At 44.5% G+C, this 12,975-nt stretch overlaps 1 protein-coding gene across 1 annotated transcript; it reads left to right on the top strand.

The window, feature by feature from the left end:
• The first annotated feature begins 865 nt into the window (after positions 1 to 865).
• On the top strand, positions 866 to 11,322 carry LOC142286463 (protein kinase C delta type-like). Its single transcript, XM_075333363.1, has 10 exons — positions 866 to 884; positions 8,468 to 8,556; positions 8,705 to 8,875; positions 9,663 to 9,754; positions 9,890 to 9,952; positions 10,108 to 10,246; positions 10,358 to 10,549; positions 10,654 to 10,782; positions 10,876 to 11,060; positions 11,256 to 11,322. The coding sequence occupies exons 1-10, from the start codon at positions 866 to 868 to the stop codon at positions 11,320 to 11,322; spliced, it is 1,146 nt and encodes a 381-aa protein (XP_075189478.1).
• The last annotated feature ends 1,653 nt before the right edge of the window (positions 11,323 to 12,975 follow it).

Raw genomic sequence — 12,975 nt, 5'->3', positions numbered from 1 at the left:
ACGTTTGCATTGCTTGTTTGTTTTCCTAAAATTATTTCTTTTTAGAGAAGTAATTTTTGGCCTTTTACTAGATTTTTCTTTTTTTGGTTATTTATGTATGGTTTTTATTGTTCTCACTGTAGGAGACAAAAATAAACAAGTGTGATAGAAGAACCGGCAATTTTATTCATTTGCATAATAATTATGCCCACTAATATTTTCTGAACAATTATGTCCACATAAATATTCTCCTAAAAAGTATAAACTCACTTTTAGTTTTGTTCACATGTGTATATAACTGACAAGGCTATCCAATGTTTGATCAGACAGAGATCACCCCAATATTATACTATAGAGGGTGCCGACTAGCTCTATTATTTGATGCACCTATATGGCTAGAATAAAGCAGTTACTGACCACACCATTTACCAGGCAAATTGAAATTCGAAGACTTTGCTATCTGCCATTTAGCAGCGGTTGAAGAGTGCTTGGTACCTGCTAACATCTTTTAAATAGGCTCCCAAAGCTGGCAGTAGAGACAGAGGAGGCATCAACAATGTTGTTCCCCAGGGTTCCCCAACTCCAGTCATCAAGGGCCGCCAACAGTGCATGTTTTCAGGATTTCCTTAGCATTGCATGGGTGTTTGAATCATCACCTATGCAGGTGATTAAATTATCACCTGTGCAATACTAAGGAGACCCTGAAAACATGCACTGTTGGCGGCCCTTGAGGACTGGAATTGGGGACCTCTGTTGTTCCCCTTTTATCTATATTTGAAGAAGCCTTCATAAGGATGCAAAAAAAAAAAAATATATATATAGTTTTTATCTGCTATCACCCATTATATGGAGGTTTGTTATCTTTCAGCCCTGCGGACCCACAGGTATGAACCTCAACTTTGCAGGTAAGGTCATTTTCATGGCGGTCATTTTTCCAAGGCGCCTTTCCCAGGCTGCCCAGTGCATGACTAAGCGGCAGTGTCGCGTTACCCGGATTTGGTACACTGGTCCAACCCCAGGAGTGGAAAGGTTAAACTTGATTTTCCGCTACATGGAATCAGGAACCTGAAGAGGAGGACCTGATGGTGTAGCTGAATTTCTCGTTAAGTTTTAACGGCTACACTTGCTTCAAGAGCAGGAACAGACAAATTGGTGTGTGGAGTATTTAGCAGCAGCAGTTCCAGCTGTTTTCGGGATTGTTTCCGATACAAAAAGGTTTAAAACAAAAAAAAACAAAACAAAAAAACTGTATGCTTGGCCTAGCGGCCATGTTTCGAGAAACCTAGCCCCTGGCCGTGACTTTCCCCCAATTAGGTTGCAGTTGGAAATGGGGGTGGGGGAAGACTCAAAATTAGTGTTATGGCCGGTTGTTTTAGCAAGCCTAGGGAAAAAAACCATTTAACCACCTGTCTACAACTTCCCCCATGAGTAAGCGGGCTGATTAGGTTTTGGTTTTTAGAATGCACATCAGTCAATGAAAAGTTAAAGGCATAACAGGTATACAGTTGCCGTGATACAATTGTTTTACACCCTATTGCATTTCCAATCCCAGGTATTTCTGGTAACTCCATCCACCGGCAGGATCTAGACTTTGATTTCTTAAGTTCGTAGTGGGATGTCCCAGTGAAGGGAGGCCGATAACCCGGCCTCCCGTTACTAAACCGGCATGACGGGCCTATGGTAAGGTATGCAGCGAGTGGTTTTCCACCAGGTGGGTGAAGAGCATGATGATTTTTCCAGCGATTCCTTAGTAATATATACCCTGCAGTATTTCGTGATTCTACATCGCCAACGGACACCGTTTTTTTTGGTTTGTTTTTTTTTCTGTTGCGAGCAATCAGTTACAAGGTTTGCCTTGCCATTTTTTTTTTTTTTTTTAAATTGTGGAACTGGACTGACAGGACCAAGGCCTGGTGGGGACCCATGGTATTGAAGGTTTAGAGGATTAGCGGCAAGTGAGTGGATGTCAGGAGGCCTATTACTTCCTAGCGGTTTGTCGACCTAAAAAAAAAAGGTATCGGGTTCGGTGGTCATGCCCATTGCAAACTTACTCTTATAGCATAGTTAATTTAGGTTGAAGAAAGCCCTAGGTCCATCTAGTTCAACCTTTTTCTTTTCTCGCAGTTTTGGGACCTTTTTCCCCCACCCCTGGCAGGTATGCCCGAGGGTGTTAGTGCTGGCCCTTAGATGAGCAGCGGCGACAGGGAACAATTTTTAACCACAAAGACTTTTTTCCATATTTAGCGGACAGTTTTTTTCGGTAATTCGGTGGAGGCTGTTTATTTTGGGTTCACCAGCTGCAGAATCTGTGTTGTACCCCTGCCAGAACCGGGGCGCTCCCGAGGCTTCGGGGGCAAGTATGCATGAGCATGGTTTCAATGGGCTGGGAGTTGTCAATGCAAATGCATTTTTGATGGACGTTGTACAGAGTTTGTTTTAAAACCCCTCCATTAGTAGACGCGCAAGAGGCTACTGACTGACGTATAGGCTGGCGTAACATTACATATGTTCCAGATTTGTGCATTTTATTGTTATTAATAATAATAAAATAAAAAAAAAAAACAAAAAAAACAAAACTGTACATGGTGTTTTGCCAGAATCACCCCAGGGAGAAGAGGTGTCTACTGGTTATGAGAATTTTGCTGGTTACGAGAATTTTCCTTTCTGACAATGTTTTTCTTTTCAGATGTAAGTCGGCCTAGTGTCCGAGTCGTAGGTCATGCCCATGTTTTTCGGGCAGCATGAAAAGCTGATCCTCGCCCTGGCAGTCGATCCTTTGTTTTCATTGCCCTGGATGGTAATTGGAGAAGTGGCCGGGGGCTGGCCTTGCTGAGGGCGCTACCTGAGGTGTTCAGGATTGGTGAGCTGCCCTCCCCAGTTGACTTGGTGACCCAAGTAGGCGTCAAAGATCTGGTATCCTGCCATCTAGCAACGCTCCGCCCCATACCCTCATCCGGCAGAGATGTACAATTTTCCCTGTTGTTTTCCGAAATTACAATGGTTTAGGCTGAGGCGATTTGCAGCTCATATAGAACGTATCTAAGGAATGATGTGTTATGGAGCTGTCTTGGCACATGGGCAACCAGCGCCTACCTAAGTTGATCCTGTAAAATATAAAAAAAAAAATTGTTGGGGTGTCACCGCCAGCTGGAAGGGAATAACTTGGCTTTCCTTATGTGGGAGCAGGTATATCTTAAATGATGCTGTTTCGGATATGTTGGTAGTGGGAATGTGCGAAGAGATGGCTCAGGTACTGTGGTTTTTGGGGGGGTCGCAGCTTGCTAGCGCTGTGCTGCTCCTTGGCGGAAGGGGTAGGAAAAGTGGTGGTTAAATACCCGTGCCGGACGACCGATGGCGGAAAATTTCCCAAACCCCGTGGTGTTGGCTAGTAATGCCTAATTTAAAAGCTGCGACCAAAAATTTATGCCAAAGGAAAAGATGAGAGTGTTTTTTCCCCATGCCTCTCCAAAAATTGAATAAGTGAAATAAAGCAATTTAACTTATAAAGAACGGTGTGGTGTCTTTCTAGGGAGGGAAAAGTGGTGTTTGGGTCCGGGCAGTCTGAGGGGCACTGCAGCCAAATTTGAGATGCTGCCCCCTGACTGCTGGCCCCCTATGCTAGGTTTTAGGAGGTCCCCCTCCCCTGTAAAGACACTTTTCAGCTGCCCCTGCCTCCTGGGGTATGGCTGGCTCTTGCCTCGCCTTCCGGATATATGTCACCGTGCTGCCCAGCTTCCGGTCTCTCTGTTCCAGGACCCGGACCCGTTTCCCGCCCTCCCTCCCCTTGGTTTTTATGAGTTTTGTTGTGTTTCTCTGTGTTAAGTCGCAGCAGCGGAAGGGGTAGGAAAAGTGGTGGTGAAATACCTGTGCCGGACGGCCGGTGGCAGAAAATTTCCCAAACCCCGTGGTGTTGGCTAGTAATGCCTAATTTAAAAACTGCGACCAAAAATGTATGCCAAAGGAAAAGATGAGAGTGTTTTTTCCCCATGCCTCTCCAAAAATTGAATAAGTGAAATAAGGCAATTTAACTTATAAAGAACGGTGTGGTGTCTTTCTAGGGGGGGAAAAGTGGTGTTTGGGTCCGGGCAGTCAGATAAGTGAAGCCGGTGACATCCCATCTACTGAGGCCAGCTAGGACGTATTCTAATGAATGGGCTCCATGCGTACCAATCTTGTTCCCCACTGAAGGACATTTATCCTTAGACCATGGATCTCTAGAAGTTTTTTCCTTCACTGTTAGAGGACAGAAACAAGAAGATTTCAGCTTGTTGTTCACTGCCCTCAGTGGAGCTCACACCAACCAACCGTGGTAAAGGAGGACCTTAGAGGACATGTTCCACCACTAAACAGTAGTATTCACTATCATATCCTAGTCGCACTTCTACAGTATTTTCAATGGACACTTAAAAGTGTTGTTTCATAAAGACAGCCTAGTCAACATTCTCTATTACAACCTATTGACAGTAATAGGGGGTCCCCTGCTCCTGACCCTCTTCTCATCAGAGTGGATATGAAAATATTTCAGCCATACATGTATCTGAAAAACATCCATCCATCGGAAAGCTCTTCATGTAATACTATATTTACTTTGCAGTCACGTCAGGAGGACTACCTTATTGGCCTTTGTCAGGGACCGACATATAGGTTCATAGTGTTTAAGGTTGAAGGTAGACTTAAGTCCATTGAGTTTAACCCATGACCAAACCTAACATGTTGATCCAGAGGTAGGCAAAAAAAAAACATGTGGCAGACAGTAAGCACCACATTAGGGGAAAAAATTCCCTCCTGACTCCACATACGGCAATCAGACTTGTTCCCTGCACCAACGTCCCATCACAGAATCAAGTGGACATAACCAGTAATATTATATTTTTTAAGAAAGGCATCCAGGCCTCTCTTACATTTTAGTAATGAATAAACTATTACAGCAATTTGAGGCAGAGTTGCATAAACTCACTGCTCTTACAGTAAAGAATCTGTGTCTGTGCTATGATTAAACCTCTTTTCCTCTAATTGTAGTGGATGACCTCTTGTCCCCGTCACAGGCCTGTGTGTAAAAAGATCATTAGAGAGCTCTGTATTGTCCCCTCATATATTTGTACATTGTAATCAGATCGCCCCTAAGCCTTAGTTTTTCCAAACTAAATAACCCCAAGAATAATAACCTGTCTTGGTGCTTCTTACCCCCTATTTCTTTAATAACTTCTGCACCGCCCTAGGTAAGGGGGCCTATTTTGACCTCTTAAGCAGGTGTAATTGTGGATTATGAGGAGTTACCGGACTGTAAAGGTCCCATATACTGTTCTTCACAAGGACCCTTTGCTGTCTGTGCCCACCAGTGACCTTGGCTATCTGCAGTGAAATTAGCTCTATGAATGGGGAGCCGGCCACTGCTGCATTCAATTGCTGTCATCCCTCAGCAGAGAGCAGTAATAGGTCTCTATGGGAAATCACTATGAAATAACTGGGATCACAGCACAGCTGTCATTTCTTAAAGAGTCACCATCATTTTATTTATTAATTTCTTATTCTTTTCATAAATCAGTAGTACAAGTGAAGATAAGAAACTTTGTAATATATTATCAGAGAAATCTGCTTCTTTCTCCTCGTGTACTGATCTTTCACTCTCAATTCACAGATATACAGTGGGGAAAAAAGTATTTAGTCAGTCACCAATTGTGCAAGTTCTCCCACTTATAAAGAGGAGGTCGGCCTGTAATTGACATCATAGGTGACCACAACTATGAGGGACAAAATGAAAAAACAAATCCATAAAATCACTGCGTCTGATTTGGGAAGATTTTATTTCCAAATTATGGTGGAAAATAAGTATTTGGTCAATAACAAAACTTCATCTCAACATTTTGTTATATATCCTTTGTTGGCAATGACAGAGGTCAAACGTTTTGTGTAAGTCTTCATAAGGTTGGCACACACTGTTGGTGGTATGTTGGCCCATTCCTCCATGCAGATTTCCTCTAGAGCAGTGATGTTTTGGGCCTGTCACTGGGCAACACGGACTTTCAACTCTCTCCTAAGGTTTTCTATGGGGTTGAGATCTGGAGACTAGCTAGGCGACTCCAGGACCTACTTATGCTTCTTATGAAGCCACTCCTTTGTTGCCCTGGCGGTGTGCTTGGGATCATTATCATGCTGAAAGACCCAGCCACATTTCATCTTCAATGCCCGTGCTGATGGAAGGAGGTTTGCACTCAAAATCTCACAATACATGGCCCCATTCATTCTTTCATGTACATGGATCAGTCATCGTGGTCCCTTTGCAGAGAAACAGAGCCAAAACAAAGCATGATGTTGCTACCCCCATGATTCACAGTAGGTATGGTGTTCTTTGGATGCAACTCAGCATTCTGTCTCCTCCAAACACGACGAGTTGTGTTTCTACCAAACAGTTCTACTTTTGTTTCATCAGACCATATGACATTCTCCCAATACTCTTCTGGATAATCCAAATGCTGTCTAGCAAACCAGATGGGCCCAGACATGTACTGGCTTAAGCAGGCGAACACGTTTGGCACTGCAGGATCTGAGTCCCTGGCGGAATAGTGTTACTGATTTGTTACGGTGGTCCCAGCTCTATGAAGGTCATTCACAAGGTGTGGTTCTGGGATTTTTGCTCATCATTCTTGTGATCATTTTGATCCCACGGGGTGAGATGCTGCGTGGAGCCCCAGATCGAGCGAAATTATCAGTGGTCTTGTATGTCTTCCATTTTCTTATTATTGCTTCCAGAGTTGATTTAATCACACCAAGCTGCTTGCCTATTGCAGAGTCAGTCTTCCCAGCCTGGTGCAGGGATACAATTTTGTTTCTGGTGTCCTTTGACAGCTCTTTGGTCTTCACCATAGTTGAGTTAGGAGTGTGACTGAGGTTGTGGGCAGGTATCTTATATAATGATAACAAGTTCAAACAAGGGCCATTACTACAGGTAATGAGTAGAGGACAGAAGAGCCTCTTATAGAAGATATTACAGGTCTGTGAGAGCCAGAAATCTTGCATGTTTTTAGATGACTAAATACTTATTTTACACCATAATTTTCATAAAAAATCTTGCTAAATCAGACAAGGTAATTTTCTGGATTTGTTTTCTCCTGTTGTCTCTCATAGTTATGGTCACTATAATGTCAATTACAGGCCTCTCTCATCTTTTTAAGTGGGAGAACTTGCACAATTGGTGACTAAATACGTTTTCCCTCCACTGTAATTTACACTCAGTGGCCCACAGTGCACTGAAGTAAGATGCGCCAAATTCAATAAGAAGAGTGTAGCTTTCATTGAATTTGCCGTACCTTACGACTGCCATGTGTGCTGCCAGGAATATACTCCAGTCAGTGACTGGAGAACATTTCTAGCAAAACTAAAATTGTCACTTTTTTCACGTAAGTTAAGATTAATTTGTCGGGCATGCACCGTTCTGTCCAAGCTCTGTCCACTTTCCTCATACTTGGACATAAAAAAAAAAATCACAAAACATTTGTGGAACTAAGAGTTGCATAAAACATTTGTTACAGTTTAAGAATTTTTACATCAAAATTCTGGCAAAAACTCCTTAATGAATTCGAGTCCAGTGTGTAGAGCTTTTGCCATTACTGAGCTAGGAGATGACAGTTGGTGCTCACATAGTTCTATGGAAAGAGGGAAAAGCTGGAGGCAGACACAGATATTCTACTGCAAGTTCACCTCTAGTTACAGACGATGTCACTGGTCTCTCGGTGATGTCACTTGACCTTTGACTTTGGTCTCTTTGTGATGTCATGTGACCTATAGAATGTGATCCCTTTGTGATGTCATAGAACAGTCATCAGAATGTTGCTGCAGCCTGAATATCGTCCAGTTGTTTTCATCACTTAGTGTGTGAAGGCGATTTTTACTTGCGCTTAGCAAATTTTAGTGTTATATATAATATAATACCGAATAATAGAAGGCCTGTTAGAGGAGTAGTTCCAGGAGCCATCCGGGAGCGATCCAGAGGTGGACAGGACCTTCCTCAGCCCAGAATTTCATCTATGGAGCTGAATATGGAGAGTTTGAGGAAGAGAAAGAGAGAGAGCAGATATGAGGTGCCAAAAAAAAGGAAAATAGAAACATCAGAGGATGAAAAAGATGGCACCAACCAAAGCCTTATCAAGGCTATAAAGAGACCTGGAAGCCCGATACAGGAGAGTATCGAGAGCAAGAGGAAAAGGGGAGAAGTGATGGGGGACAAAGCTGATGATGGATCCAGCACGTCCCCCAAAGCTGACACTGAGCAGCTGTCAGGTGAGTGCAGATCTAAGACCCCAAAAGCCAATATCCCCAATGTAGTAATTGATGGTATTGGGAACCTTTAGAATACTCCACCTATTATGATTTTTGTACCTTTTCTTTTTGATACCCCCAAATATTGTTCTACCCCATGTTGTAATTGCTATAGGAGGCCACATTAGAATTATATAGGAATAATACATCTTATTTCTCCTCTCTCCATCAGGGACAACCCCAGCTGAATCTCCCATCATTGTGACTGGACTGGAGAGCTTCACCTTCCATAAAGTCATTGGAGAGGGCGGATTTGGTAAAGTAAGTATTAGTAATTGTGGTGACGTCTTCCTCATACGTGATGTGGAGCAGTAATATGACCCTAGGAACATCACTGCTTCACATCTTCTCATCACGTCTCATGGCAGGACGGGCCTTTCCTCCAGTTCTAATGCTTTGTATCCTCCAGGTCATGTTGGCCACACATAAGGCCTCCCAACAACAAGTGGCAGTGAAGATGGTGAAGAAGAGGCGCCTACTTAACAAATCAAGAGACGAGATCCTGATAGAACGACAGGTCCTGGAGATGACTAGGAAGAGTCCATTCAGTACTCGGGCTTTTTCCACCTTCCAGTCCCAGGTAATCCCTCCTTAATTAACCCTATAGTTATCCCTCTATAGCTACCCCTATATATATATCACTTGTAAGGCCACATCTGGAATATGGGATTCAGTTTTGGGGTCCACATTTTAAAAAGGATATTCAGACGTTAGAGTCAGTTCAAAGGCAGCAACTAGATTATTGCAAGGAATGGAGGCCAAACATATGATGAGAGGGTGTAAAAGTTGGTTTTGTTTAGCTTAGAAAAAAAGACGTCTCAGAGGAGATATCATTTATATGTATGAATACATGTGTCATCAATATAAAGGATTGGAACATGACTTATTCCTTCCAAAGACAATACTAAGGACCAGGGGCACTCACTGCAAGTGGAAGAAAGGTGACTCCGGCAACTAAATAGGAAAGGGTTATTTACAGTTAGAGCAGTCAGACTGTGGAATGCCCTACCACTAGAGGTAGCAATGGCTGACACTAGAACAACTTTAAAAAAATAGGCTAGATGATTTCCTCAGTACACACAAAATTGTTGTTATAAATGATTTAGTAACAAAATGTATAATTGGTGGAGGAAGGTTGAACTAGATGAACTAAGGTTTTTTTTCATCCTATGTAACTATGTGAGAGGCTCACAATCTAACAGCTCTGAGCCTTCTATATATTCTATGAATGCCTGTCTATATGTCCATTTGTGTGCAATGTTCTTCTAGGTGACTACCATAGTATTACATATATTATAACATTACCCCCAGTGCCCCATATCTAGACTATACCAGTAACACCTATTATCTCCTCTATTTTATCACAGGACTACTTATTCTATGTCATGGAATATCTCAGTGGAGGAGACCTTCGAGACATCATGTCAACCAATGCCCCATTTCCTATTTCAGTCACCAGGTAAGACAGAACATGGATATATTAGATGAAGATGATGGTTGTAAGGCTCATCTGGCTTTACATCATTATTCGTCTCTTAGTTTAGTAAATGAAATGTTGGATTTTGATGGTTTTCTGTTGTTTTTTTCTCATTAGATTTCTTGCTGCTGAGCTGATCTGTGGACTGCAATTTCTCCACTCAAGAGGTATCATACACAGGTAGGTGCAGTACGTCTTCTGTGTAGACCTGGTATATAGACTCTTATACCCTCATCCTAATACCCCCTGTAGACACTTGATATCTCAGGCTCTAATACGTTATCAGCCAGGCTAATATAATAATTGCATTATGGCATTTTTTCATCTCTTTCCAGAGACATAAAACCAGAGAACATTTTACTGGACAGCACAGGTCACTTGAAGATCGCTGATTTCGGTGCTGCCGTGATGAACATCTTTGGCGACACAAAGACTTCAGGTTGGGCCGGGACTCGTGTATACATGGCTCCTGAGGTGAGGAATCATCTACATGTCCCTGAGGGATCACTTATATAGGAAGCTGGACATCTCCATGTCTTCTGCTGGTAGGACAATGTTCTTATTGTATTTTTCATGTCTTCACAGATTCTTCAAAAGAAGCCCTACAACACAGCAGTGGACTGGTTCTCTGCTGGTCTGGTGATATACGAGATGGCTACTGGCAAACATCCATTCTATCGAGGGAAAATTGATGAGACCACAATCAAAGCAATGATTAATGATGATCCTATCTTCCCAAGTAAAATGGACCCCCAACTCAAAGCCATCATTAAGGGGGTGAGTATAAAGACACATCTTAGTAATACAGTGGATATATGTAATGAAATACACAATGTAGGACGACTGGAGACTGAATAATCATCTTTATTATATGTTCCCAGCTCTTGGATAAGGACCCAGAAAGTCGGCAGAAATTTGTGGAGAACATCAGAGATCATCCATTCTTTAGAAAGATCAACTGGACAGATATAGAGGAAGCCAGAGCGTGCCCTTCATTCCAGCTACCCCCTGTAAGTATATGACCCAGAAAAGATGGTGGCAGCAGTATATTTCTGATGTGTTTATTCCTTATAAACACTGGTTCTTGTATCTTCTCTCCGCAGCCACCAGTGATGACATCAACTACAATGAAAGGCGTCCTGTCCTTCACTGAAGCCAACAATCCAATAGCCGAAACATGTCAAAAACTGTTCTGTGGATTCACATTTGCCAATGACGGATGGAAGGTCATAAAATCAATACCAAAACCTGTAATATCTAATCGAAGGCCCGTAAAACCCCATCGCAGGTGAGTCAGTGTAAATGGGACGGGGATAGGGGGACTTTTTGAGGCTCATTTCTTATCCTATGAATCTGTCAGCAGAGTGTAGTGTGGAAACCTCTTACTGACTGCCGCTTACACGTTATCCCTTTAGGACAGTCCCAATTCATGTGTCTTATTGCGATATAAGGATTCTTTCTAACCTATTATCTCTCCTGGCAGGACATTTGGCAGTATTGACAGGGACGCCTTCCAGAGGATGTGGGGGAGGATAAAACCCTGGAAGTGAACAGCTCTGAGAACTGCTGTTCACTGGTTCCTATTCCATCAGCACTAGGAGTGTCCTGAGGGCCGTGACCTGCAGTGTAGCCATATCCACTCCTCTGCCCTGCCATAATCAGGGCTAGGGGTTGTTGCTGCATATGCAGTGTCTAAATACAAGAAGAAGCTGGAGACCATGAAAATCCTACCAGGAGTCACTAATATGACCGTGGACCAGTGCTGCCAGACAACATGTTGCTTCATGCCCCCAGGGAAGGGCACTTATCCTTAGGCCATGGTTCCCTAGAGGTTTCCCCCACAGGGGGTTTTCCTCTCCTGAGTGCCAAAGGATAAACACAACCAGAAAATGGCAATTTGTAGTACTTTTGCCCTCGGTGGAGCTCAAACCACTAGTGGCAGAGAGGAACCTAAAAGGACATTTACAAGCAATAAACAAAACCATTCACCATCATGTGCTAGTAGTAGTAGATTTATTTTATAGCTTCATGGATAAGTACTTTACATCCCACCCCTTAAGAGTGTCGCGGGCGGAGGAGGGGATGCCGCGCTCTCCCTACTGCTCGGGTCCGGCTGCCGCGGCTGCTGCGGCCTGCTGCTGCTCGGTGGCTTGAGCGATGGGCCGGATCCCGGGGACTCGAGCGGCGCTCCTCGCCCGTGAGTGAAAAGGGGATTGGGTGTTTTGGGATAGTTTATTGTCCGTGACGCCACCCACGGTTGTGGTGATTTGTTAACACCACCGCTGCTCTGTATGGGGAGCCCGGGAGTGATGGTATGGAGCAGCCAGTTGTTGATGTGCCCCTCCGTGGGTAGGGGTTGTGGTGCTCCCGGGGCCCAGTGATGGGGTTGGTATGGTGGACAGGCGGGTATGGGGCCTGTGGAGGTGCAGGGGCGCAGGGGCAGCGCTGTGCCGCACGGCACGGAGGTACTCACTCAGCCAGTAAACACGACACAGTTCTCGGTAAACAAACGGCTGGTTGGACGGGTCCCTCGGACGGTTCACGGTGCTGATGTTCCCTGCAGTTAGCGGTGACGGTCTCTTCCCTGCACCTATGTAAGTCTCTTTGGTAGCGATGGGTTCCCACCGGTTACCCACTCCTCGGCTTCAAGCTGGGCCGAAGAAGCTCTACTTTGCCCGCAGGCGCTGGCCCTAGGAAACTGGTGCCCTGGCGGTGGCGGTGTCTCCCCTTCACGGTCGGGCTGTTGCCTTCAATCGGGACTTGGTTGTTAGGAGACAGACGTCCCCTTCACTGACGGATTTGGCAAATTATGGCGACTCCTAGCCTTGCCGGGATCCAAAAGGCCCCTGCCCTGGTGCTCACTGTTCTTCGTATACTGCTCCGGTACCGCCGGGTCACTACCCGTCCGCGGTCCTTCCAGCAACCTCCGAGCAGTCCCCCTGCAGACTATCACCGCCGTCTGCTGACCTTGCTGTCACTGTCCGGGGCACACACCCGGACCAACTTCAGGCTTTACAAAACTGTTTCTTTTCACTTTACTTCAGCTTCTCTCCTAAGCTCCTCTACCACTTCACTGTTTACTCCTCACACTTCAAACTCTCTCCCTGATCTGCCTGGTTTTCCCCGCCTCCAGGGCTGTGAACTCCTCGGTGGGTGGAGCCAACCGCCTGGCCCACCCCCTGGTGTGGACATCAGCCCCTGGA

Source organism: Anomaloglossus baeobatrachus, chromosome 2 (assembly GCF_048569485.1).
Source record: "Anomaloglossus baeobatrachus isolate aAnoBae1 chromosome 2, aAnoBae1.hap1, whole genome shotgun sequence".
In the NCBI taxonomy this organism is placed as follows: domain Eukaryota; kingdom Metazoa; phylum Chordata; class Amphibia; order Anura; family Aromobatidae; genus Anomaloglossus; species Anomaloglossus baeobatrachus.
The sequence above is the reverse complement of the archived record's forward strand: the minus strand, read 5'-3'. Positions and strand labels throughout refer to the sequence as shown.

Coding starts and splice junctions, on each gene's coding strand:
- LOC142286463 (XM_075333363.1), top strand. Junction 10,550..10,653: donor TCAAAGCCATCATTAAGGGG/GTGAGTATAAAG, acceptor ATATGTTCCCAG/CTCTTGGATAAGGACCCAGA. Junction 11,061..11,255: donor CCCGTAAAACCCCATCGCAG/GTGAGTCAGTGT, acceptor CTCTCCTGGCAG/GACATTTGGCAGTATTGACA.